Genomic DNA, 27,107 nt, shown 5'->3' on the forward strand with positions numbered 1-27,107 from the left:
ATGGATGGATGGATGGATAGATGGTAGGTTTTGGGCACAATTGCCTAATACACGATACTAGCTCATCTACTGTAGCTTAAATTGCCTAATTATACATTATGTTGGCTCATTTACAGTAGCTTGGATTGTGTAATTATACACAATGCCAGATCATCTAGATAAAGATTGCAATGTGATGGCCACGCACAATGCTAGTAGGCCAGACCTATTAATATCTGAGAAAGTGTGGGACACATGATAATATTGGCATCATTTTAGTTTATAATATGCTAAATTAACTAATCCATATAAGCCCAATACATGATTTTGCTAGATATGATGCTGCAACATACAGTATACACATCCCAGAGGCAACGCATTTGCCATGCTGCTGATGCTGAGTTTAATTTAAAATGTAATGCACAAAACATGACTTTTCATAGAGTTTCCACTATTTGAGGTGGAAAAGGTTCCTCCATTGGGATAATGGTGAGAAACCCCAAAAGATTTGTCCAGGCTCTTGTTTTATCAGTGTAGAGTCCTCTGTGACAGAAATACAGGAATAACAACAGGGAAATCAGCAGCTACAATTGAAAGTGCTCAAGGTACAGCTCCACTGCCATAAACTGATGGAACCTAAAAGTGCATAAGTCTGAGAAATGGACGGAGAAGACATACAGATCATAACTGGCATTTTCCGAAAAGTAGCACCAACGATTCTGGATAAACTGTCGTCAAGCTGCTGTCAGGATTTGTTAAGCACAGCAACAACATCCCCTAGCCATCATTTACCACAGGTTTGAGTGCCATATCCAAAGTTCTCAAACTTTGGTGGAAACAGAAACTAGTACACATTCCGGGAAATTTCTAGGTTCCCGATAGTTCTGGGTACGGGTGTTGCAATGGAAAAGGGGCTAATTTTAGAATGAGCTTCCCATGGTGGTCAGGACAGCAGAATTGTCTGTCTTCACATGCAAAATGAAACCTTCCCTCTTTGGAGGGCATCTTGTTTCTACTCTCATTCCCTGGCTCAGATAATCGTACCCTTTGTGGTAGTTCAGGTTCTGGTCATTTTTATGATTTGAGGTTTCTCTTTTAGGACTTGTTATGGATGTACTGTAATCTGGACGTTTTTGCTTAGCATAGTTAATTTGCATTAGTGCTGCAGTGATGGTACGTATACACTCGTTGGTCTTGGAATGATGTATATACCAGGTCTGGGACTCAACAGCATGAACTTGTGTTAAGAGCTTCTGTTAAATTAATGTAATACTATGTTAATTTGGGTAAACAAGGAGGGATATATTTAACATGATTTGTCATAATTTTCCATGAAACCCAAGAAAATTCTATACATTGATGAACTCCTGTCTGTTACCATCGTACTTTTGCAATCAAGAAGTATAAGCCATTTCCTCTTGAAATCCTCTCTATTATTTGATGACATCACTGACCCAGTTTTGCTCCCTGTCTCCTAACACAATCCCGTGTACAGATGTAATTTAATCTGATGGGAATTCATAGACAGTCACCCAAAGTTAAAAAAATAAATAAATAAATAAAAAAATCAATGGTAACCCCTTTATATAAATGTGACTTGACTTGTCTTAATGAGACAAAAGGTCTCTGCAAGACCAGCAAGCCACAGTATGCTATATCTTTTAAGCAGATTCATGCAACAAAACTTCTTTCTTTTTTAGATAGATTATGTATAATGACAGAACGTTTTATTGTTCTGTGAAACTGTAACTACTTCCTTCATGAATCTCAAAGAAGAGCATCAAGAGGCAGCCTGTGTCCATTCAAACTTTACCTGTTTGGGAACTTCACTAACAGCAGCTGATGTGCTGCTGTATGCGTCTGTAGCAGTAGTTGTGACACTGACAGTGTGTGGAAACCTGCTTGTGATCATTTCCATCTGCCACTTCAAACAGCTTCAGACACCAACTAATTTCCTACTGCTCTCTCTGGCTGTGGCTGACTTTCTTGTTGGGGTAATTGTGATGCCTCTCTACTTTACTATGTTGATAGATTCAGAGAGGTGCTTTGATATATTGTATTGCACAATTTTTAATGTTGCAGCATATTACCTTACTTGTACATCCATTTATAACGTAGCTTTAATTGCAGTGGACCGATATCTGGCTCTCTCCAATCCTTTTCACTACTCCATGAAAGTGACAGTGAACGTAACTTTGAGGATAATAGGCATACTGTGGTTGTATTCGTTAATCTACAACATGTTGCTTCTTTATTTCAATGGAAATATTACTGACATGAAAGCAAACATCACATGTGGTGAGTGTATTATTATAGTTAATAAAGTATGGGCTATTGTTGACTTCATAATTGTATTTGTTTTACCATGCTCAATTATTATATTCATATACCTGAACATTTTTGCTATTGCTAAAAAGCATGCCAATAAAATAAGGAGTGTCAGAAAGTGCCCAAAAGAAAACAACAGTAATACGGCATCTGAAAGGAAAGCAGCAAAAACTCTTGGAGTTCTAGTGGCAGTGTTCCTTCTGTGCTTAGTACCCTACTATGTACGTTCCTTCCTTGATGTCTATTTCAGGAATGAATCTATGCCCCTTGCAGTTTCAATTACAGAGACTCTAATATATTTAAATTCTTCCATCAATCCTGTTATTTATGCCCTGTTCTATCCATGGTTTCAGAGGTCTGTAAAGCTCATAATAACACTTAAGATATGTGGCACAGACTCTTCAGTCTTGCATGTGCTGGCACAGGAAACATAAGGACTTGTTATGTAATGTGAATGTGATGTAATATAGCCTTTTCATTTTTTCATCCTTGTTTTCATCACTGGGTTACAGTATGTTCTGTATGTTATTGTCCAAATTCTTCTTCTTCTTCTTCTTCTTATTATTATTATTATTATTATTATTATTATTAATAATAATAATAATAATAAAATTTAACTCCAATACAGACTCCAATCATTAATTGTTAAAATTCTTTTAATTAAGAATAATGGCCGTTTCCTTAATTGAATTGCCTAACCATCGAATTAATCTATGAACAAGCTTCTTAATTCGATAATTTGAGAGCAGCAGTGGAACATATCTGTAAATTTATTTTATGATCGACCTCAGAACTCCAAGCATTATTGGCATTACTTTTGCATTAATTCAGAACTCAGATACACAGTGTACCCACTAGTGTATCATCTGATGTTTCCTTTTATGTGGTGTGATGGCAGTTGGACTCCATGAACTGCGAAGTGTTCTTCGGGTTCATGTTGATGGTGGGCACCCCATTGTAGTGGATATTGAGTTTAGCTGGATACCACAGACTGTGGATACCACAGACTCCTCTCTCCCATAAGGCCTGTATCACATCTTGGCAAGGGCAACACTGTGCCATCACCTCGCTGGTGTAGTCTGGGAAGATGGACACCCTACCTCCCTTGTAGTCAGAGCCTGCTGTCTTTCAAGGCACATAATAGTCACGTTCAGTTTAAAATGATGGATGTGAGCCAAAACTGTGCAATCCTTAGCACTCGTTGCTGGCTTCAGTTAAAGGGAACAGTAAGCATGGTCAACTGCAATTGGATTCCCCAGTCTGTTTCCCCAAACTGATTCTCCCTCCAATAGCTTGGGAATTAGCTTAGAGACAACTTCTGTGGGTCAACCCTCGTCTGTAGTAAATCATGATAAAGACCTTGTGCTGCCGACTTCACACTTTGCCTCGGATATATCCCAGACCACCCAGCCCAGGCATGTTAACCTGTGTATATTACAGACATACATATACAAAACCCTACTGTAATATCCCATGTTGCACTGAGTCTAGGAGCTCATGTGGATGACGCAATCAAGTGCGCCACAGTGTGGAATGGAAGTAAAAAATAAAATGGTTGCACGAGTGTGCTGAACGTGACTACTAGTTTTGTTTATTTGGACAATTCACTGTCGAATAGAACAGAACATTACACCTACAACTGCAAAAAATAATTGCTGTAAGCATAATGACATAGCTACGTATTATGACAAACAGTATAATACCCATAAGGATAATTAAATCGATTATTAGATAATAATAATTTAATCTATATATTTTCTTTAATATAGGTCTTTGCTATATTGTCTTAATTAAGCACTATCATTGTTGATTGGCTACCTAATTTGATAGCAACCATTGATGGCAACATAAACCTTAATCAATAAATTCTGCTGTTTTTGTGCTAGCTAGCAGGCTGACTTGGTCGGAAGATGAACTCATGCTTTCTTGAACTAACTGCAAAAGCTTGAAAGAAAATCAAATGTCCTGTACAGTTAATATAGTATAACATAATGACAAGAACAGGCCATTCAGCCCATCAATGATCTCCATTTTCCGGACTAAATTGTATCTAGTGCTCTGATTACCTACCGGCTAGATAGTATCCAACTTCGTATCAAGCTTGGTCTTGAGTTTCTGCCTCTGCTATGTGACCTGGCAGGATATTCATACATTGACTACTCTGCATGAAACCAAAATCTTGACCTAATGTCCTGAATTTGTTTTTTGGTGCCTGATTGACAGTACAATAGACCACAGGCATGGAGGAACCTGACCAGCCTGTACAAAGCCCTGACCTTAAACCCATCCAACACCTATGAGATCAATTTGAAAACCAACTACAAGCCAGGCCTAATCACTAATGTCCAAGCTCACTAATGCTCTTGTGGCTGAATGGAAGCAAATCCCGGCAGCAGTGTTCCAGTATTTAGTATTAAGCTTTCCCAGAAGTGTGGGGGTTGTTATAGCAGCAAAGGGTGGACAAACTCCATATTAAAACCCATAATTTTGGATAATATGTTGTATGTCTGATGTCAACGTACCTTTGACCATGTAGTGTACCTGGTGGTCCTGGAAAGCTGTAAGTCATGGGTGGCACTTTTACTCATGTAAATCAAGTCAATTAACCACCATTGTATCTAGAATCAACAAGTACAAGTTGAAAGCCCTTTTCCCTGGACACTGTCTACATTTATTATTTGATTACATCACTGGTCTTTCCCAGTTGTGTTTTTTGTCTCCTAACATAAACCTCTGTACAAACAGGGGTAATTTAATCTGATGGGGATTCAGAACAACCATCAGAAGAAAAAAACAATGGTAACTCCATTATATAAATGTCACTACATCCCTAAATTATTCAAACGGACTATAGGTACAAAGGCAAGATTGGTAAGATGCGTTTTTTTATGCAGGTCTACAGGTTTTATGCAGTTTGACGCAAATATATTTTTTTAGATTGCCAACATTAATTATAACAGTGGGATGTTTGATTGTTGTTGAAGTGAAACTGTAACCCTTTTCTTCATTCATGAATCTCACTGAAGTACATCAAGAGGAATCTTGCGTCTTTTCAAACTTTTCCTGTTTGGAAGTTTTAACAGCAGCTGATGTGCTGCTGTATGTGTCTGCGGCAGTAGTTGTGACACTGACAGTGTGTGGAAACCTGCTTGTGATCATCTCCATCTGTCACTTCAAGCAGCTTCAGACACCAACCAATTTCCTCCTACTGTCCCTGGCTATGGCGGACTTTCTTGTTGGGGTAATTGTGATGCCCCTCTATTTTACTATGTTGATAGACCCACAGAGATGCTTTGATACAATGCCTTGCACAATTTTTAATGTAGCAGAATTGTATCTTACTTGTATATCAATTTATAATGTAGCTTTAATAGCAGTAGACCGATATCTGGCTCTCTCCAACCCTTTTCACTACTCTATGAAAATGACAGTTAATTTAACTTTGAGGATAATAGCCATACTGTGGCTGTATTCATTAATCTACAATATGTTGCTTCTTTATTTCAATGGAAATATTACTGACATGAAAGCAAACATCACATGTGGTGAGTGCATTGTTACAGTTAATAAAGAATGGTCCATTATTGACTTCATAACTGTATTTGTTTTACCATGCTCAATTATTATATTCATATACCTGAACATTTTTTCTATTGCTAAAAAGCATGCAAATAAAATTAGGAGTGTTAGAAAGTGCCCAAAAGTAAATAACAGTTCTATGGCATCTGAAAGTAAAGCAGCAAAAACCCTTGGAGTTCTAGTGGCAGTGTTCCTTCTGTGCTTAGTACCCTGCTATGTAAGTGCCTTCCTTAATGTCTATTTCAGGAATAAATCTGTGCATGTTGCAGTTTCAGTTACATTGACTCTAATATATTTAAATTCTTCCATCAATCCTATTATTTATGCTCTGTTCTATCCATGGTTTCAGAGGTCTGTTAAACTCATATTAACACTTAAAATATGTGGCACAGAGTCTTCCATCTTGAATGTGCTTGAACGGGAAACATAATTTCCTATGAATGCTGTAAAACAGTTTTCTTCTTCCTTGTTTTTCTGTTGTCACAAAGCATGTTTGTTCAGATTTTTGTGACTTCTACCACTCCTACTGGTACATCCACACAGATTGTCCTGTGCTTGCAGTGCCAAAAAAACACCCAACAAAGCACTAATTGCCCTTGTGTCAATATAACAAATGTACAGTAAACTGTAATGGCTTGAAAGTGAACACATAGGAATACCCCCTGGAACATCAAAAAATGTAAAATTCACTGTAGGTAGTTTTTTCTAAGGTTCCTTGGGTTTTTCAAACTTTGTGAGAATGTTTTTCATGTGCACTCCCTGGTGTTGGAGTTTATTACAACACCTGAAAAAATTGGACTTGCTATGTTTTACTGATTTTAAAGGTATTGCACTTGTGTCATTTTGGAGTGTGGAGAACCCATTGTTTCTATAATTTGATTAAATGTCATTGTTTTTCTATCTTGTCATTTTTAATATACTGTTTTTTGTTGTGTTTTGCACAAAATAAGGCCTATTTAAGAAGTACCAGAAACAGGCCCTAACCATTTGGAGGGAAAAAATGGGCAATTGGCAAAATCCCCCAGTCTGCTCCCCATCCCCCACATCCATCACTCCAAAAAAAAGATATGTATTCACATAGTACAATGTGGTGTCATTGGATGTGTAGCGTAAATAGGTGCGTCACAATACTCGCTGTAAAACACTTGTTGGATTACTTTGGGCTGGGGCTGTCAGATGTGGGTGCGGGAATGGACCCAAACGCAGAGTAAAAACTGAAAATCCAAAAATGGGGAAAACAAAGGACTTTAATAAACTCAGACAGGGAACAAAAAGTCTCACAGGGCGAAAGTTACAACCAACGAAATCCTCAAAAATACAAGACAAAAATACAGAAACCCAAAAACGAGGAAAAACTGGGCAGGTAGGGCACAGGCAGGCAAACAACAGGTAAACAGGAATCAGGGCACAGGGCACAGGCAGGCAAACAACAGGTAAACAGGAATCAGGCAGGAACATGTACAAACAGGTAGCAAGGCAAACAAACCAAACCAAAGGTTCCAGCGCCTGAGTCTGGGGAGAGGGCGATTTAAATAGAGAGACGCAGACGAGACACAGGAGGGCACGATGAACAATCAAGCCACAGAGAAGGAGGGGAACACGAGACAAAACGCAACTAATAATTAGATAATCAAAAACAATAAAACAATTAACTGAACACAAAACCGAGGTGCCGCCATCTGGCGGCCCAACGGAGAAACAACACGGGGGGAAGACACAGAACCCTGACAGGGGCACCTGCAGGATTCTCCTTGTTAGTACGCAAGCAAATCAAAGAGGTTATGTGACATCACACATTCTAATAGAAAGACTGCTCATTTTTTACCTAACTTATCAGTTCACCAAAAGCCATGGTATGGTAAGGCCAGATGACAAAGATTTCTCCATATGTTGCATCTGCATGATTTTCTGATGTAGGCTCAAAAGTAAAATCACCCTAATCACAATGACCGAATCACGATTCAGGGGAGATAACAGCACATTGTCATCATTTCATTTCTATTTTAAACTATCTAGCTAACAAGCTATAGTTTAATTTACTCAATTTACAATGACAATGAAAGCTAATGAATGAGAGAAACTTATTATTGTTCCAGGGGGAATTTGTCTTGTACACAATGAGCACTGCAAAAATATAATTAAAAAAAGAAAAAAGACGTGATGCAAAAATATCGCAAAATGCAATTTACTGTGTTCACAACAGGGTTCCCTGTCAGTGCAGCCTCTCAGGTTTAAACAATCTCTGGTGTTGACCACTCACTTTGCTCTACGCCATATTCTATGGTCCACCAAAGAGGACGTGTTGTCAGGGCAATATGGTATTTTGTATGGGTAGCATGAGAGCTGTAGGACTAGATTGTTTTCACAAAATGGAAAAATTCTGAAGAATAATAAGAAGAAAGTGAATCCTGAGAATTTGCAGTACTTTTCACATGCAAATTAAGTATTCAGTTCCATAACGTTAAGTCGCATATGTCCTGGAGGTTTCACTCATTAACGGTGCGGCCTGAATATGTTACTGGAAGGAACAAGGCTGTTTGAAGTCTCATGAGCACTGACTCTCTTGTCTTGTCTCATAATTCCATTCTTTGTGTCCTGTTCTGAAGGACTCAAAGAAATCTAGCTAGGTCAACAAATGAGGTACCTTTTAATAATGTCAACCACAGCTCGAGCCTGCCCTTACACCAGCTCCATAAAGATAATTTCAAGCCTAGGGAGGAACACTTTAAATAATAGTAATTTTGCCCCGACTTGTCTTCAGCTGGGTGAAACCGCGGTCTGGAGTGGCTGCGGGTAAGTGTAGTGTTAAAATATGTCCAGCAGATGGCACCAGAGATTGTGTTCATATTTCCTCAGCACTCCTCTCCTCTGGCCTTACACTATTTTAACCATTGACACATTTTCATATCTTTCCATTTGTTTTTTGTTTGGTTTGAAGTAGAATTTCTAAATTAGACTGAGAACAATGATCTCTTCAAAGAAAGATTTTAACTACCTCTATGTCAATCACATTTAATATATATGCTCCAGAAAAGACATGGATGAGACCAATTTTTTGTTGTGCATCAATATTTAAATGGTAAATGGTAAATGGACTGCATTTATATAGCGCTTTTATCCAAAGCGCTTTACAATTGATGCCTCTCATTCGCCAGAGCAGTTAGGGGTTAGGTGTCTTGCTCAAGGATACTTCGACACGCCCAGGGTGGGGTTTGAACCGGCAACCCTCCGACTGCTAGACAACCGCTCTTACCGCTCTTACCTCCTGAGCTATGTCGCCCCTATTTATTTGTTGAACATGCATGTTTGTGAGGTGAATATGAGATGTGGAAGAATTACGGTTGAGGTAGCAGTTCTGTGCTAATTAAAAAATTGCTCAAAAACAATTATAATGAAATTGTTGCACAACAGGATGTACATTTCTGTTGCACAGCCACCATTACCTGTAAATAAGAATTGTCATGAAATAATGAAGGTCAGCAAAATACTTTTTGGATATTTAAATGGTGAATAAAATTTTCTTAGTTCCTTTAAAATCAATATACTTACTGCTTTTAAATTTGGCACTGACATGTTTAGCCCAGTGTTCCACCTGATATACTGGAGTGTCAGTTATTTAATTCTTCCATCAGTCATTCTACTAACAGCCTCTGCCTGCTGCCTCATTCCCAGGTCCTGCAGTCGCATGGGATGCCACCTGCTTAAATTTGCCCTCTGCTTCTTCATCATACTGGGTATGTCTTCATCGGGAATATCCTGAGTTGAAGGATTCCCCCACCCACCTTACCCCCAGCTCTGTCAGTCTCTGGAAAAGGCCTGTCATCTCAGAGGGCAAAGGTCTTACTAACAACAAAAAGCAGCTACTGTATCTAGGCTTTTCTACATCATGTCATAGAGGTCAAACAGGTATTTATACTTGATGTGCTGTTAAAGAGTGAGGATGGGACCTCAACTTGTTCAAAAAGCAGGACTAAATTAAATAAATGACAAATCATTAGGAATTTCAGCTGTCCAAGAGCAGATTATGAGTCCCTCATTACAGACATCTTACAATGGAAGTGGATGATATGATATAATATGAAAACCTCTTGGCCACATTATCATCATGAAATTATATGCTGGGATGGGACTTCTGTACAACAGATAAGATAATGCTGCTGACCTTGATTTACAGTCTTCATTCATGCTTTCTGGTCCACTCTCAACTATGTCCTGTTTGTCAACTAGGTACTGTTGCACTAGCAGTCACTACCTTTTGTGAAAGCTTATCTGTGGTTTAGAATTTTAGAAAATGTATACTTGCTAGCATATTCACAATTGCTTAGAAAAAATATAATTGGAAACTTGGAAAACTTTTTTTTTTTTAATCTTTCAAAAATAATTGCTGGGTCAAAGCATGTATAGCCTACGTGTTGCATTTACCCTCCCTCCCCCTACCCCCCCAGGTGGCCGAAAGTGTCTGGTAATGGTTCAAAACAAGCTTTTATCTTATCAAAGACCGTTTGTCGTGCCGGCTGGGTTATGCTGGAGAAAATTCTGTACAACGCCTGTGGGCTGGTCTCCTGCTGTAGAACAGGCTTTAGGCACACTAGAGAACCGAGCACTCCAGTAAAAGCAAGGACAAGTTTATAATCCTTTAGATAAAATCGTGAAATGCCCCAACACTACTCGCGACATCAACAAAAACATCATCAGGAAAAAAAGTAGGTTTGAATTTTGGACAAAAACACATTGTGTGGCAGCACAGAAAAAGAGTGAATGTTTCACAGTGTGACAGACCACCCAGACATAGGATCTTTAGATTACATACTTTGATCATAGCTTAAATATTGGGCTATTATTGTAATAAATAAATAAATAAATAAATAAATAAATGTAACCGATTACCAAATAAATATAACTGATCCATAAATAAATGTGGCTAATGCACAAATAAATGTAGCTGATACTGAAATAAATGCAGCGGATCCATTTGCATTTATTTGTGGATTTTTGAGACCATCCTTGCACCACGATTTGCAAAAAATAAATAAATAAATAAATAAATAATAATAATGTTTTTTTTTTTTTTTGCAAATTGTGACAAACACTAATGTTATCTAGCCTGCTACTGCTGACTACATACTATGTCAGCTAAATATGAGAAGTTGTAACTAGCAAGCTGCAGACTGATGTCTGTTTACCCATTTACAGCACAATATTGCAACACTTGAGTATCGTGCTGTAAATGGGTAAACAATTCTGACATCAGTCTGCTGTTTTCTAGTCACAACTTCTTATATTTAAGTTAGCTTGACAATTAGCACACTCATTGAATTCAGTCCTAGTTGAAGTTACGTCCCACAATGAAGTACCGCAAGTATATACTTAGCCAGCAGTAGCTAGCTCGCTAACGTTATTGTTTGTCAAGCTGTGGCTCACTAATGTGCCTTCAGCACTACGGTGCTAGTCCTCAAAGTTACGTTTAAAAATGAGTGTTTGTGCAGGGCCTACAGTAAGCAAACTAGTTAAATATAAGTTGTCTTGCAAGTCTTCACAGGTGGCCATGTTTGCCATACGTTACAGCTTTTTTTTGTCAGCCCCTCTCCAAATATAATGGGATAGTACAAATATAAGATGACGTGGTTTCACTTTCATTCAAGGTTTGAAGGCTTCATTCATTCATTGATCAAAGAGATAGCCATTACAGCAAGCTTCCTATCTAATCCGTTGTTTTGGAGCTACACAAAGCACAATCCAGAAGCGTATACGGCCTGTGATTGGTCTGAGTAATGTGGGCGTTAGCGAAAGGATGTACTTAGAATCTGATTGGCTGAACTAGACTTGGAGGAAAAAAACCTATTCGTGGATTTTTTTGCAAATTACTTGTAACTTATTTTATTTCTGGTCCAAATGAAAGTGGCTCAAATAAATGAATAGTATTTTGAGCAGTTGCTCCCAAGAAATTAAGTTATAGTTGAGCATTGTGCTCTACAGAAAGGATTCAGGTGGCGACTGACTTACAACTGGAGACCAGCAGTGACATATACCTGTATGTACTGTATAAAAAGAAGAGAAACCTGTTTACTTCCTATAGATTCCACCCCTGGCAGAACACAGTAAGAGCAAGGCAGTGATTGGCTGGCTTGTGCATTCTTCACAAGTGTCTTTAACAATGGTGCTTGGCTCCTTGACTCAATGCTAAATACCCAGCAAGTGTCCTTGCCTTGTGAGACATTGTCAATGAAGAAAAATGAAGGTATGTGAATGTGTTGTGACTCATTCTGTCCTTGCAACATCACAGCCAGCCACCAGTGTCAATCCCAGAACAAAACACCACATTTACAGACACAATCTTCCCAAACGAGAAATACAGCTTAAGGTTACCATAGAGACCATGTGCAATCATAAATAAACCATCCTCCCATTTATAAACAAAAGTTTTAATAGCAAAGGAATGATTGTAACGGCAGACATGCGTGGCATCTAGTGACAACCGTCATTTTCTTCTTCCAGAATTAAGCTGATCCATTTGAATCAGCTCCATTTCAATTAGCTCTGAATGAGGTCTAATGAAAAACAAGAAAACGAGGAATTCATTGAAGGCCTTATAAGGATGAAACAAGAAATCATTGTGACATTCCTCACTGTGAAATAATACTGAAAATATATTTAGCTGGGTGGCTGATCCGGTTAAGACCCTGTTCTAGTGCAGGGGTGGGCCCTACAATCCAAGATCAAATCCTGACTGCGCCAGTGTTGAATGTGGCTGGGTGCCCCGCAGGGAGATACATAATTGGTGGCCTCATTGCCAGGGTTAGACAGAGATTAGTCGCCTGGGATCTATGGCTCTCTAATGATGCCCGCTGGTTGATTCAGTGCTTCTGATCTTCTTGCTAAAGCAGCACATGAAGCTTCTTCTGCCTTATGTCTATGCAGGCTGGGTTTATGAGTGGCGCAAAGAAGCGTCTGGTGATATAATATACTTTAGAGGAGGGTGTGTGCTTGACTACACCCTTCTGCATTGGCTGTAGAGACTGCAGCTCTATATACAACTTGGCAATCCGAACTGAGGAGAAAATGGTGAAGGGCCATAGACAATCTTATGGACTTAGTTTACAGCAATAATTTTACAAATACATTTTTGTGATAATCAAAAAATGTCTGAAAAGGCTTGATTTGCTCGGTAATATATTCTGATTGGCTAGGAAAAACTCCAGCTCCCTGGCAGGTTAGTGTAGACTTCATTGCTTGCATTTATAACCAGAGAGCTGTGTATGTGCCAGTTTCTACAGTGAGAACTCAGTAAATCACAGACAAAAAATGAATGGCCATTTTCAAACATAATTCAATATAAATGTGTAGTGCAGACTGTGAGATATTTTCCTCTCAAATAATTTAAAATATATATATTTTTCAAGAATAATGAGAATATTTTTTTAGTTTTTAAGTTCCTACATGGCCATCTCAGTACATGTCTGATTAGCTTCTAAGGCAGAGGCACACAATTCTGGTCCTGGAGGGTTGTTCTGCGTGCTGGTTCTGTTCCAACAAATTACCTTAGTTTTAGTTTTCTGACAGCTCTATAAACTACACTGGTTCATACATAGGACATGCTGAATAATTAAGAGCAGAAGTTGGAACAAAGTTTTAAAATGTATCGATGTGTACTCTTGTTGTGTACTCTTGTTCTAAGGTATATTTCCAACAGACTCTTCAAGGTGCATGGTAGTGATGAAAACAAGGACTAAAACATGGAAAAGCAGCTTTTCGTCATTATGGCCCAGAGGACCCGGGCTCAAAACATTTCTTCAGCCTAACCGTCACGTAGAGTGCTTCTTACAGCTTGTTCATTTTTTTCTGTCTGATTTTACATTTCATGTCTTATGTTTCTCATTTATTTATCTTATTTCATTATGAAGCACATTGCTTTGCATGCCTTGTATTAAATATGTTTAATACATTTATTGATTGCATAAATTGTATAAAATTTGCTTTATAAATTGTTTCATTTATTGATTTAACACATAGAAATATGCCTGTTCATCTTTAAAAATGGCATGTACACAGCTGCAGGTGTGGCAAAGCTGCTGTCGTCATACCACTTTTCTTTTGAAAATGTAATCAGCTAAATGAGCGAATTGGCTGTGTACACCAACATCGGTCATTCGTAGATTACATCATAGTAAAACGTTTCATGTAGGGACACAAGAACAGTCTTTGGCTGTCATTCATGTGCTTATCAAGAAATTCCAGCTAAAATGTAATATGGCATAAATGTTTGGGATAATTAAGTAATTAATGTCTTAAGTTGGCATGAAAACCTGAAAGGGATACAGCCATTGGTGCTCACCTCTGGCTTAGAACAAACATAAGATAAGCCACTTTCTGTCTGACGGAGCAGCTGGGTGTGCGCTTAGGGTTTCAGGTTGTTCACCTTTTGCGGGCCCCTCCCACTCATTCTCTCCCACAGTCCGTGTGACTGTTTACACAGGTATCTCCCGGAAAACCTGTCTGATCAGTGCCTGCTCTGGCTAAGGCATGAGTGAAGTCAGTCCACAGAGAGGGAAGGGGGACACGGTAACAGACCCTGACAGAATGATCTGGTAGATATTCAATGCGGGTGATTAGATGGACCTGGGATTCTAATGTGGCCTCTGACGATCTGGAGCACCCACACGACCATTCTTCTCCTTGCTGTGCTGTTCACTGGCTTGTGCTGCTTAAGTAAGTGAGTGTGTGGAAACACAGAGCCTTGATCGATATTTGAATCTTATCTGCACTGTTTCGATGTTGAAGATAGTTCTGGGGAGTGCGAGTTGAAAAAATGTGTTATACTTTTCCTGCTTTTAGCAGTATGAGACTGTTTATTGGTGAAGGAAGTAAAGCTCTTTTCTGTGATCCATAAGACAACCACCATTTTGAAAGGCAGCTGCAATTTTGAGTGCTATGTGAACACAGAGCCGAAAGCTATCAGAGGTCCACATGTTGAAATCAAATATTTAGCTTGTTCTGCAGGTGATAAATTTTGACATTTTTGCCTGTTGTTAGGAATAAAGTCAAAGAACTGGTCAATCCTGCTTGCTTTAGCAGTTCTCGTTCAGCATTTCCCAACAATGGGATTGTCACTGGTAGGAAGATTGACATGATTAAAAAAAAAAAAAAATTATACTGGAGTGAGTTGGCATGCATGAATATGGTACATTTATCATATCTGAACATCAGATGGACATTTCACTAAAGATTTTAAGTTAGACCTTTAGACTCAATGTACACTGTCCTTAACAAAATAATGATGTGGCACTATGTGTGAGAACATGGAATGTAACATAGCTGTCTACTTCAGAATAAGAGTTATTTAAGGTGATCATTCTGCTTTAATGGACTTCATCACTTTATTTGCTATGTAAATAGGCTTTATTTGGCATTGTTTGTTTTGGATGCTCTAGCTTGAGAATATACAAGTGAATTTTTCCTATTTTCCGGTTTTACTATTTTCCTGTGATGCCTCATTGTAACAGTGTCTCAACTGGGCTATACAAACAAACTTGAATTGAACTTGGAAGATATTTTTAAGGTTCACTTCTTAATAGGGCTTGGCTCATTTGGAAGAAATGTGGGTTTTCATGTCCCTCATCAGCTTTTTTATAAGGTGGTGAGACGTTTGTTGACAGGACACCAAATAAAATCACTTAGTTCTGTGCGCATTACTATTATAATTTGTGGTGATAGAGAGACCAGGACAATGATAATGATTCACTGTGGAGTGTACCACAAATAACATAGACAGACATAATATGTTTGCTGACTAAAACCCAATTAAAAGCATATGAACCAAGCAGGTCAGGTAAGTGTCATTGCACCTAAAAAATATTTTTCATATTTCCTATCCAGAATGAATACAAAGATTTGTGTGCGTCATATCCAAATGAACTCTTCTCAAATGTACTGAGACCAGTAGTTCATGTCCCTACATAACACCGATGCTCTCCGATGAGCAACACATTGCTCTGTAATAATAAAAGCTGTGCTTTGATTATTGTGAATATGCTCTGCACAATGCAGCAGATGTAGCAGTGGAATTGTGTAAATTGCACGAATCTTTTCCACACAAAACAATGTATGTATTAATTTATTCTGCATAGTATATCAAAATACAATTTAAAGTTGTGATTGACCAGATAGGTATGTTATTTGTTCTTTACCCGCACCCCTTCCCAGAAATAAAAATAAAAATCCTATTTGTACACATGAAATTACTCAAAATACCTCATGTTGAAATTACAAAATGCAATTCATGAGAGCAGGATTACAGTTATGGTCTAGACATCATTTGTCTAATCTGGGCTGCATCATTTGTTTATTATGACCGGGAGTTTCATCCCACAATTTGGTCAGTATTCTTTGGGTTGATGTTAATGTTCAACTTGAACCAACCGGAACTATAAATAAATGAGGAACTATGTGATGATTGTTGTCAAATGGACAAATCTTAAAATCTTTTAGGAAACAAGGTATAACAGTCATGTCATTCTCTGATAAAAGTACAGATGATGGTGTGTTCCAGTAAGGATTCTTCACTTGGGTCCCTGACAGAATTGTCACTCACTGAAGGCTATAGGCAGGGCTGCCCAACTTTTCCTGGAGATATACCCATCCTGTAGGTTTTCACTCCAACCCTAACAAAACACACCTCATACAACTGTTAGAGATCTCGTTGAGCTGCTAATTAGCAGAATCACATGTGCTAAATTTGTGCTGAAATGAAAACCTACGGGATGCCAGATCTCCAAGAATAGGGCTGGGCAGTCCTGGATAGGTTTGGAATGCAGCCATGATCTTGATTTGGTCTGACCACAATGACTACTTCATTAAACATGTGCGAGCCTGCGACTTGGGACACCTATAATGAATGTGCTGGCTTACAACTGGAGCCAGATATAGTTGCAAAGAACAACAGCACAACTCATTTAAGCATTATTGCTTTAACTCAGACAAGACCAGACATCATCTGTGTTGAGGCAGAAAAACTATATATATTGTGTAAAAGTGGTGACTTTTAGTTTTTGACAGCAGATTTTCCCTTTTCAACATGTGGAGAGAGGAGGGAATACATTTAGGAATTATTATGGTATGAAACATTCATTCAGACATGAGCCATGCAACATTTGAAAAAGACTTTAGTTTACCAGTTTATTACTTGATCCAATAAAACTCAAATTAAGAAAATCAGCTTTTCCATGTGGAACTTAGACAGGAATATGACTTTTGTTTTTCACAATTCCAGCTCTTTCAAAGCACAAAGGAACACGATATTTTAGTTCAACGTATGATGCAATTATGGTATTTATTACATATCCTCAATGTTTGTGACCAATAGCTGCGGTTAATGACACAGTCAATATTAAATGCATTCTAAATTGTACAGTAGGTAACAGAATGAGCCTAATCAGGCAGTACAACCTGGTCTTATCGTAAAACCTTTGCATCTTTATGTTTCTATCTGGCAGCACAAGCAATTACAATAACAGCTCCAGAATACAGTCTCATCAAGTCGGTGCAGGAGGATGTGCTCTTTTCTGTGGGGATTGCATGCCATGGAACACCCACAATCCAGTGGACATTCATGTCTTCAAGGAGCAGGCGGGACATTGCAGTCTGGCAGCCAGGAGTGTACAGAAACATATCAGAGTATTATGAGGACAGGCTGCAAACACATAACAATGGATCAATAACACTTTTGGACCTACGTCTGTCGGACTCTGGTGTCTATGTACTGGCAGTGACTGAACCCACTGGAAACAGCAAAGGCTCAACCATCATATTGAAGGTCACAGGTGAGACATACATCTCCGGTGTTACTACCATTGAAATGGGCCACATGCTTTGTCTCATTCACAAATGATGACAAAGGTGTGTAATAAGCATACATGATAAAGATAGACTTACACTTTTTGTTATTAGCTTATGAGCTTATTAACAAATCAGGACTCAAAAGATAATAATCATTAAACTTCCAAATGTTTGCAAATATATGTTTATACCATGATTTAAATGATGCAGGAGTGAACTGTTTTTCCTCATTTTGTGATCCACAGAGGTCCTCTATGAGGACTTGCAGTATTTAGGTGTCTTTGTCACTGTCCTTGGGGGCATGGCTGGGTTCCTAATGCTATCCATGTGGCTTCTGGACAAAGTTTACAGACGAGTTAAAACATGGAGGAGAATGAGAAAACTGCCAGGTAACAGCTGAATTACATTTTTTGGTATGCTGGAAATTCTCTCATTGAAGACATACAGTACTTCTTTACTTTACTATTGTAATCAGCATAACATGATGCATTGCACCTCAGTCATGCCTCAATAAGTTTAAAAAAGTAAAATTATGCTTGATAATATGTAAATTAATTTTTAAAAATCAGTAGATTAATTAATGAATAATCAATGAATTCCTATTGATTTCATACACATACAGTAAACTTGTGTGCACATTTCATTGCAGAACAGGATGAGACAGAGTTGCAGCCGCTCTGAACAGAGAACATTAAAGCCAGAAGTCAAATCCTAGCTACTGTATGAAAGAACATCAGTGAATTGCATGGAATAAAGGATCTACAAGATACCAGGGCCTCGGGTGCTTGGAACTCACCCATCCCATTCATAACAAGTTACTTCACACAACACAAAATCTGCCTCATGCCCACTTTAGCTGGACTCATCTAACCTGCCATTAGTGTTCAAAGAAACTTCTACTGATGGCCCTCTTGGTCTAACACGCTTGGCACAGACAAACAAGTTGATGCAAGAACAATCCAGCTGAGGACTGACAAGAGACTCGTGGTCAGACCTGCACTGCACCTGATCTGTACAGGACTTAAGTAGGGCTGGTATAGTGGGGGAAGGGGATGCGATTTCCTTAGGCACATATGCTGGGAACACCAGCATATACTGACTAAAACAATATTCACTTCGGCCACATTCCAAGGGACTGCCGTGGCTGGAAAATTACTGAAAAGGGAAGATCTTTGAAATGTGTGGGAAAGAAGTTAAAGGAAGTTGACACTGTATGTATATTATGTACAGATTTTCTTGTTGATATTGTGACGTGCATCCTGTTTAAATGTCTAAAGAAAATACCTCCATTAACCTTATGAAGAAGCACAGTTGGAAAAGTACAACTGACATTGTAAGCTGTTAGTAAAACCAATTAAAGTTATATTTTTATTTGTACGTTTTATACTTTTTGAAGAGCACTCCGCTTCCTATCCAGTTTAGTTTTGCTGCTCGAGTCGCCGCCATGTTAACGCCGCCAAAGAAGCACGTTTTTCGTGAGCAGGGTGGGTTTGAAACACAGCATCCATTGAGCTCTGACTGAACACATAGCCAGAGAAGTCAGTGTGTTCAGAGGGAACACTTCAATGTATGCAAGCAGCAGCACTGACACACAGTGGTGCATCAGACAATCATCACTTTCTTTTGCCCCCTAGTAGCCCCCACAAAAGAATGGTAATCAAACCTTTTAAAACCCTACAAAATTATGATCAGAAAAGCACTGCTTCGTGGGCCAGCAGACGGCGAACATTACTTGTACGTATAGAGTTCACTCTTTAAAGGATCGATTTAGTAGGCCTTTGCCTTTATATTTGTTTTGGAGGGTCACCTACTGCAACTTCACTCTTTACTAGCAATCTTTCTTTAGAGTCAGCTAAGTGTTGCCTGAGCACACCCATATGTAAAGGCAGTTCATGACCCTCCTGAACACACAGCACAAGTCACATACATATTTCAACAGTAGGGACCATTAGTTCTAAACCAAACTCTAGTTCTGAATGCCACGGTAGGCATTTCTGACCAACATGGGAAATTCGAAGTTCAAGAGGGTCTCATTTTTTTATTTAGCCAGATTTCCCAGGGCTCTCTCAAACTGCCAGGTAATGCTCATCTAAGAGAAACAGTGAGTTCCTATTTTTCAGTTTGGGCAAAATGATCGAGACTGCTTGCCAAGGAAATGCAAGGGTTGCATTCAAATGGACTGCATTTATATAGTGCTTTTATCCAAAGCACTTTACAATTGATGCCTCGCATTCACCAGACCATTTAGGGGTTAGGTGTCTTGCTCAGGGACACTTCGACACGCCCAGGGCGGGGATCGAACCAGCAACCCTCCAACTGCCAGACAACCGCTCTTACCTCCTGAGCTATGTCGCCCTGAGCCATGTCGCATTCAGAGAGCACAATGAGGGGGAAAAAAGAACAAAGGCTCACACGCACATTACTGTAGTTAAAAAGAGTTGGAAAACAATGGTTTACGGGTACAACCACTGTGGCTGCATTTCATCTTCAAACAAATCCAACCATCTGATGAGAAACAGGTTTGATTCAAACTTTCTTGAGCCATCCAACATAATGCAAGTCTAAGTAATGCAGTACTGCTGTTAGATACTGATCTTGGAGCATTGGCAGATAATGGAAATATGATTTGGCACACAATTTTAATAACAGAAATATTACAGCAAATATATCCAAATATCTTATTCCTTAAGTGCAGTATAGAGGAGTGACCAATAAACAGGCTTGTATATGGTACTTGCTTTCCAAAATAATGCTATGCAAGCATGAATCCCTGTTTTTCTTTATTCCCCAATGTAGAAAGCTCCATCGTAACTGTAAACCTGCTCTGGTGCTACATAATCTGCTGTCAATTTGCAAGTATGCAAACAAGCACACACACACGTCCTCCAAAAGTGGATGGCTACCAGCAGTCTTCTCTTTTCAATACATAGTCCACCAACTGAACAGCAATTGTACTCAGGCTACAACCTTCACATGAATCAACTGGAGGTTGCAATTCAAACCGAAAATCCAATCAAAAATCTATCTCCACCTTGGGGCTCACTTTAACTACAGTGACACCCACATATTTTGGAAACTGCTTTTGCTACCACTTTGAGGTCATCACAAGGCCACTTCCCACTTATCTGGTGTTTGTGGCACTTTTATAGAGAAAGCCAATTAAATGGCTTGCTATTGTTAACCTTTAATGGGTACTTAAACTTTTTGGGTTTATATGTAACCACTGTTTCAGCTGTCAGCTGCATGGCATGAATTCTACAGAAGGAATAAAACAACTCAAGCAACTAAATATGAATTCAAGACATTTATTTTCAGTGCTCCAATATAAGACATGTATTGCTTAAAACTATGGTCAGGTGATATGCCCAAGTTATAATGTTTTTACAAATATTTTGTAACTTGGAGCAGTATTTGAATATTTTGTGTGAAAATACATTACAAAACCTCATATAACCTCAGCAGACATGACACCGGACAAGGGCCGACTCATATCAGTAACTGTGCTGCTCATATTCACACACTCGTATTCAAATTCAGCTGGCAGCAATATCCTTAACTGCCACGAAAGAATGCTCGTAACGTGCGATACACTTTACAGCCAACTGAATGTGTCCAAGTGAGAAGAAAGTATCAAAACAGTATTCCTGTTGTGATTTTCTATGATGAACCCCCCCCCCCCCCCCTCCAACCCTCAGTCCACTTGCCAGAGGGGGTTTAAGGGCAGGGGGTTAGGGCTGCCATGAGGAGCTCCATCTTATACACAAAATTGCGGCCCTCCATCTTGCTCCAGTGCACCTCTTTGTACGGACCACGCAGATGGTTCCACTTGTTGTCCTGGATCACGTCACTCTTGGGCAACTCCTTGCACAGGTTCCGGGGGAACTGGACCAGAACCTTGCAGCCGCTCTCTGGACCATTCCGCACTGCAGCCAAAGAGCAACAAGGGGATGAGTCTCATGCCTTCACACTGCTCCACCAGACAGCCAGCTGAGCCCAGTCAGCACTAGACCCAAGAAATCACACTATCCATCTCAAAAGTTGAATGATAAAAGTCATAGGAAAACATAAGTCAACATTCGTATGGGTTCTGAAGAATGTGAACATTAGCCATCAAACTATCCATCTGTCATGGCTAACGTTAGTCTACATGAATATTTAACAACACTGCACACTGCTAGCTCACATAAGACAATCACACCACTAGCAACCCACCTAATTGTCCAAAAATCCATTATTTAAAGGGTAGAAAAGAGTTATGAAATCCACCCTTCATACGCTGATGATGGGTACCCAACTACACCCCACAGTGGGTCTGGATCTCCAAAAAAGCATGATTTATAATTGCACAGTAAACTCAGCTGTAGGCTTTATGGAAAGACCTAAACCTAACCGCAACCCAAAGTGAGTTAAAGCAGGTAGTGTGCATGGAGACCAGTACCTGAGATGGCGTACTCTCCATTGGGAGACGCCACAGTGATGGCAGAGGCATTCCCGATGCTCTCCACAGAACCCAAGCCAACGTGGTTACTGAAGCTCAGAACATGCCAGCCCATCACCTTGGCCAGCTGCTGCACTGCATGGACCTGGTGTTGAGACATCTGCAACACCCAAATAGGACTACCAGTCAAATCAATACTTCTGTTGTTCATACACAAAGCTTTACAGGGGTTTACTGAATTTTATGAGCCTTGGGTGAAACGGTAGAGAATGAATGAGAAAAAGAGATGTGTGTGAGATGAGGAGACAGGAGCAGGGGAGACTGAAGAGCAAAGAGAAAAATACTATACTGACTTGCGAAAGGAGGAAGTCCTGCAGCTCCTGTTCCTGGTGGGACAAGGTAATGACACGTCCATCCCGGTGCACCACCCGTATCTGCTCAACACCGATGTTCAGCTGCAACTGGATAGATCTGGGGGGCAGAGGATGAAGTCAGTGATCAACTCTGACAGCCTATGGCCCTAATAGGTACCTCTTTACCACACACAGCTATGCAGGTAGAAGCTACGATAATGAAATGAAGCCTAACCACAATCCTTCTCCTAAACCTCTCCAATGCTAGGCTGGCATACTGGCCAGTTGTTAAACAGAACCAAAATGTTGTCAAAAATTATAACACTAAACATTAATTATTATGTCTGCGATGTCATATGCCACGAAACACTTACTTGCAGATCTGCTCATAACCCTGAGAGGTAATCAGCACCTTGACACTAGACTCGTACACATCATTGATGTTGGACCAATGAGCCTGGATCTGAGGATCCTCTATGCGACTGGCCAGGCTATCGATTGTCCGTGCAGTCCTGGGATGACACACATCAAACAGTCAGCTTTGAGCTTTTCTCTATTGTTAAAGCATGAGGCCAACTTCTGATCGACTGCAACAGGGCATAAATTGTCTGTTAAAGACCCTTGTGATCTTCATGCAAAAACCATCAGCTCACACTCCATGTTCTCCATTAAAGCCTAAAAAACCAGCATCTTTTCACTTCAGTGACTGAATTCATAAACTTTTCATCAGAATATAATACAATTTCACTGATGAAGGCAGTATGCAGACATTTTACCTTCATCTTTAACTGAACCCATCAACTCTGAATATTTCATGCAGTTTAAGATGCTATTTTAAGGCAAACACCTCTCTTTTTAACTTAAGGGATGAAATATGACCACAGTCTTATTTTAAACATTAATTAATTATATACGCGTGTCCAACAAAAAAGTAATTTTCAATAATTTTAGGAGAAAACATTAAGATAACAAGATTCACTTAATCACTTGTAGACTTTTAGCAGGATTATCAAAAACAAAATGGGTATTCTTGAGGGTACCATCACAGATGTTTATACAAGACTGCTTCATATATCTAGCCAGGACGGATTCATGCATATTAAGTCATACAGAAAAAATTCACATTCATAAAAAGACGGTTTGCCAGTAGTTTTGTTTTTTTAATATTAACATCAGCATTTGACACTCCTTTTTTCTAAAAATGTATAATGAATAGTTACTTAATTTAGACCTTCTGTGAATTAGGATTCCATATTAGTGTATGTTCTTAGTAGTTCCAACACACACAGCTTGTTAATATTCTTATTTACTTCAATAAGTGTAACAAACATCAGATTGAAATAGTATATTTATGGTGACGTCACCCTTAAAGATTATACAGACTCTCAGGGGCAACCCAAGGCCATCCAGACTTACCTGCTTCTGAGAAAGATGTGCTTGGCCTGTTTGATAATCTTCTCCAGCAACCCCTCACTCTGCTGCAGGATGGCAATTTCAGCTTTGTCGTAAGCCATGGGTCCAGCTAGTCGGAGCCGCTTGTGGCCAAAGGGGGCGCTAGCAGGGTGTGGCATCACCACAGAGCTGAGAGTCTGTTTATGAAACTGGGAGACATGGCATTTAAATATACAATAAACATTTGATATATACAGTATATCCATCTATTTATTTCATATATATATACACGCGCACGCACACACACACACCTCTCTCATGAGCTGGTGTAGATTGTGTTCCAGAACATAGAGGTGATCATCTGGTTTGGGTTTTTCTGGTGAAGCTTTCTGATTCTTCTTGTCACCAGTGGTGGAGTGACACAGAGAGATAGACAGCTGCAGACCTTCACCATAAAAAGGAGAAATACAAAACTGAATTTCTAATCAATACAAAAGAAGCAAACCTTTCACACAGTGCAATGCAAATGGGTTTACACAATGTATGGCTCCATATCCCACCTGGAAATGGCTGTGATATTATCTGGTTCTTCACCACAATGTGTGGGATCTGAGACTTGATCTGGACGGCTTCCCTGGACAACTGAGCGAATATCTCCTTGCAGAGAAGGACGTTCTGGGCAGCTTCCAGCTTCACATGCCAGGCTTGAGTTCCTACAAAGAAGTCAAACCCATATGGATGTCAGTCATACACCAACACCTATGTATACATATCTAGTGTGGGTATACATCCCTTTAAAATAAGCTGGTGGCAATACCACTGTTCCAAATCTAGTTGTATTTATAGAGAAACCTCTCCATACCCGCTTTAGCCTTGGGCTGTCTTCTGAAGAGGTTCACGGTACCAAGGTCACCAATATCAGGAGCTTGTTTCTGTATCGAAACCTTGGAAGGAAATTTTAAAAATGTGCTTAGAAAAACACTCAAACCTGAGCTGACCATCCTTTTCCCCCTAAAACAGAGGGGCATCTGTCACCTTAATGTATGCAGATCCTTCCAGGTCACTAGGAATCTGAACATTCAAAGGGCAGTAATCTTCAGGGATCTTTTTGTCCAAGTCGATGTCTGTGTTTTTAATCACTTCAAAAGTGCCGTGATGAGGAAACAGGGACCCTAAAATAAAATAAAAATAAAGTGAACATGTGCCTTATTGCATCTTTTCCCTCCCATTTTTCACTCTTTGTTCATGTTTGACTAGGATGCCCATTACACAGGTGCATTCACGTTCATACCTGCACTTCTGTAGCTGAGGTCACCCAGGATCTTGTCTCCCACTTTCCTGAGCTTCCACTGAGACCTGAGACGAAGAAGCTCAGAGTTGAAGTCCCTCTGCCTTCGATTCTCCTGGTTCTCAGCCACCGACTTGCTCAGCTTCTCTGCGCCCTTAAGGAGGAGCTGTGCTGCTGTGGCCAGAGATTTCCTTTTACTGATCAGCTGAAACACCTGAGGGGTCTGGAAAAGTAAAAGATCAGCCTTAAATTCTCCAGGGGATTTAATGCGTGGTGCAAGCCTGTGATGCTGAGGCAGACTCATAGTGATGTAATCTCACTGTGTACCTTGCCAGCAGTGGGGTCCTGTGAAACTGGGTCCAGGGCCATGTACTTCTTCTCTTTGACGACATTGAGAACATCATAAAGCACGCACATCTCCGTCAGTGCGCTTCTCAGGTTGTTACGCACAGAATCCCAGGGCCACAGCGATGGCTGGAACTTTACTGTGCCTGTAAAGGAACAAAAAGAAAAATTGTGGAACTTATAAACAAGCTTACGAACCTTAGAATCATGAAACTTTAACCCTAGAACCTCATTCCCAACCAAACCTGACATTTGTGTATCCCTTGAACTTAGGGTGAGAATCAAATATGATGACCACTTATGGTGCTGTGGTAGTTTTCTATATCATACAACAGTTAACACACAATAATAATAAAAAATTCTGCAAGTGACATGATGGTTGGTCTATTTTTCATAAACAAGTTTTTTTTAGGGGCATCGGTTTTCATGAGTTCCTTCGTCCACAATGCAGCAATCAGGCTGAGTAATGAGATGATGCTTTTAAGTACAAAAATGCTTTCATAAAAACCTGACCTTCCTCCTCTTCAGGTTCCTGTTTTCCCCATTCTTGTTCCCTGGACTCTCCAACGGCACCCTCTTCCTCAGAGTCGGACCCCTGGCCAAAGTCGATACGCTGAGCAAGTTTGGCCAGGTTCTGGGACATAGAGAGAGGCGGAACGTACGTCTCCTGCCCATCCAAGGAGACCTCCTGCACCTGCTTCTCACAGGAGGACTCGATGCTCACGCGGACTGCCGGACCACCCGACATGATAGCCACTGCTCAAACTGCAAGTGAAAAATGAGCGATTTCAAGACGACTTCAGTAGAGGAGGCAGGTTAACCAGTTCATATTTTGGGCGAATCCAGAACTGCGCTAAAAACCACCAATGCCTTTAACAGTTATTGAAGTCATGATGGACTGTGGCTTAATCTGGTAACGTTAACCAAATCTTAGCTGTGATACAAACCTAATTCGCCGACCTCAGTCTATCACCCGAGTTAGAAACGTCACTAGCTAAGTGACTAGACGCTCAGCATCTGACTCTGAAAAGTGAAAAATAAAGAACGCTCACCGCTAAAATACTAATGTTGTCCGTTGCCGTAAAGGTAACTAGCTAGCAACGTACATGAAAACCTCTAGTTAGCAACCTTGCTAAATCACCTTCCTTTCCTGAACTAATGAAAACGAATAATTATTACGCGTAGCTAGGTAATGCAGTACTCTACAATATAAACAGAACTATGCATTTAACAAGATTTTGCAAACTACTCAACACGCCCGCACTGCCAGGAGCTGATGATTCTTCTTCTTCGGCTTCTTCTTCTTCTTTGATGATCTTTATTAACGGCCCGGATTCTGCATGGAAAGTGCATTACCGCCACCTACTGTGCTGGAGTGTGGAGCAGATTATGTCAGTAGCCAGCTCCGATTTCCCAAACCTGTTTCTAATAGAAATTGCACTACAGCCTTGTAGATCCTTCTAGAACATTTCCTCTCATACAAAATGTCTCTAATATCACCGACCCTTCCACCGCCCTCCACTATCCAATTAAACATTGATATTTCATCAACAAATTTACCACACACCATTAT

The 27,107-nt window shown here is 39.7% G+C and overlaps 4 protein-coding genes across 9 annotated transcripts; 3 read left to right on the top strand and 1 right to left on the bottom strand.

Moving 5' to 3' along the window:
• Positions 1-1,709: 1,709 nt before the first annotated feature.
• Positions 1,710-2,741, top strand: LOC135236990 (trace amine-associated receptor 13c-like). Its single transcript, XM_064303665.1, has one exon. The coding sequence runs from the start codon at positions 1,740-1,742 to the stop codon at positions 2,739-2,741; it is 1,002 nt and encodes a 333-aa protein (XP_064159735.1). The 5' UTR covers positions 1,710-1,739.
• Positions 2,742-5,196: 2,455 nt separating this feature from the next.
• LOC135236789 (trace amine-associated receptor 13c-like) lies at positions 5,197-6,694 on the top strand. Its single transcript, XM_064303319.1, has one exon. It carries the CDS (start codon positions 5,318-5,320, stop codon positions 6,314-6,316), a length of 999 nt encoding a protein of 332 aa, XP_064159389.1. The 5' UTR covers positions 5,197-5,317; the 3' UTR covers positions 6,317-6,694.
• Positions 6,695-14,324: 7,630 nt separating this feature from the next.
• On the top strand, positions 14,325-19,095 carry LOC135236932 (V-set and transmembrane domain-containing protein 5). Of its 2 annotated transcripts, none has more exons than XM_064303544.1 (4): positions 14,325-14,592; positions 17,376-17,702; positions 17,964-18,107; positions 18,373-19,095. In XM_064303544.1, the coding sequence occupies exons 1-4, from the start codon at positions 14,514-14,516 to the stop codon at positions 18,375-18,377; spliced, it is 555 nt and encodes a 184-aa protein (XP_064159614.1). In that variant the 5' UTR covers positions 14,325-14,513; the 3' UTR covers positions 18,378-19,095. The 2 variants fall into 2 exon arrangements, with proteins under 2 accessions (XP_064159614.1, XP_064159613.1); XM_064303543.1 differs by having other exon boundaries at positions 14,327-14,592; positions 18,368-19,095.
• Positions 19,096-21,009: 1,914 nt separating this feature from the next.
• med17 (mediator complex subunit 17) lies at positions 21,010-26,910 on the bottom strand. 5 transcript variants are annotated; one of them, XM_064303540.1, is made up of 13 exons: positions 26,799-26,910; positions 26,048-26,299; positions 25,517-25,680; positions 25,193-25,412; positions 24,937-25,073; positions 24,764-24,845; positions 24,462-24,614; positions 24,213-24,346; positions 23,926-24,110; positions 22,884-23,021; positions 22,510-22,627; positions 22,157-22,316; positions 21,010-21,641 (listed from the first exon to the last, which is right to left on the bottom strand). In XM_064303540.1, exons 2-13 carry the CDS (start codon positions 26,280-26,282, stop codon positions 21,433-21,435), a joined length of 1,935 nt encoding a protein of 644 aa, XP_064159610.1. In that variant the 5' UTR covers positions 26,283-26,299; positions 26,799-26,910; the 3' UTR covers positions 21,010-21,432. The 5 variants fall into 5 exon arrangements, with proteins under 5 accessions (XP_064159610.1, XP_064159612.1, XP_064159611.1 ...); XM_064303542.1 differs by having other exon boundaries at positions 26,789-26,904; XM_064303541.1 differs by having other exon boundaries at positions 26,784-26,904.
• Between the last annotated feature and the right edge of the window lie 197 nt (positions 26,911-27,107).

Source organism: Anguilla rostrata, chromosome 12 (genome assembly GCF_018555375.3).
Source record: "Anguilla rostrata isolate EN2019 chromosome 12, ASM1855537v3, whole genome shotgun sequence".
NCBI lineage: Eukaryota > Metazoa > Chordata > Actinopteri > Anguilliformes > Anguillidae > Anguilla > Anguilla rostrata.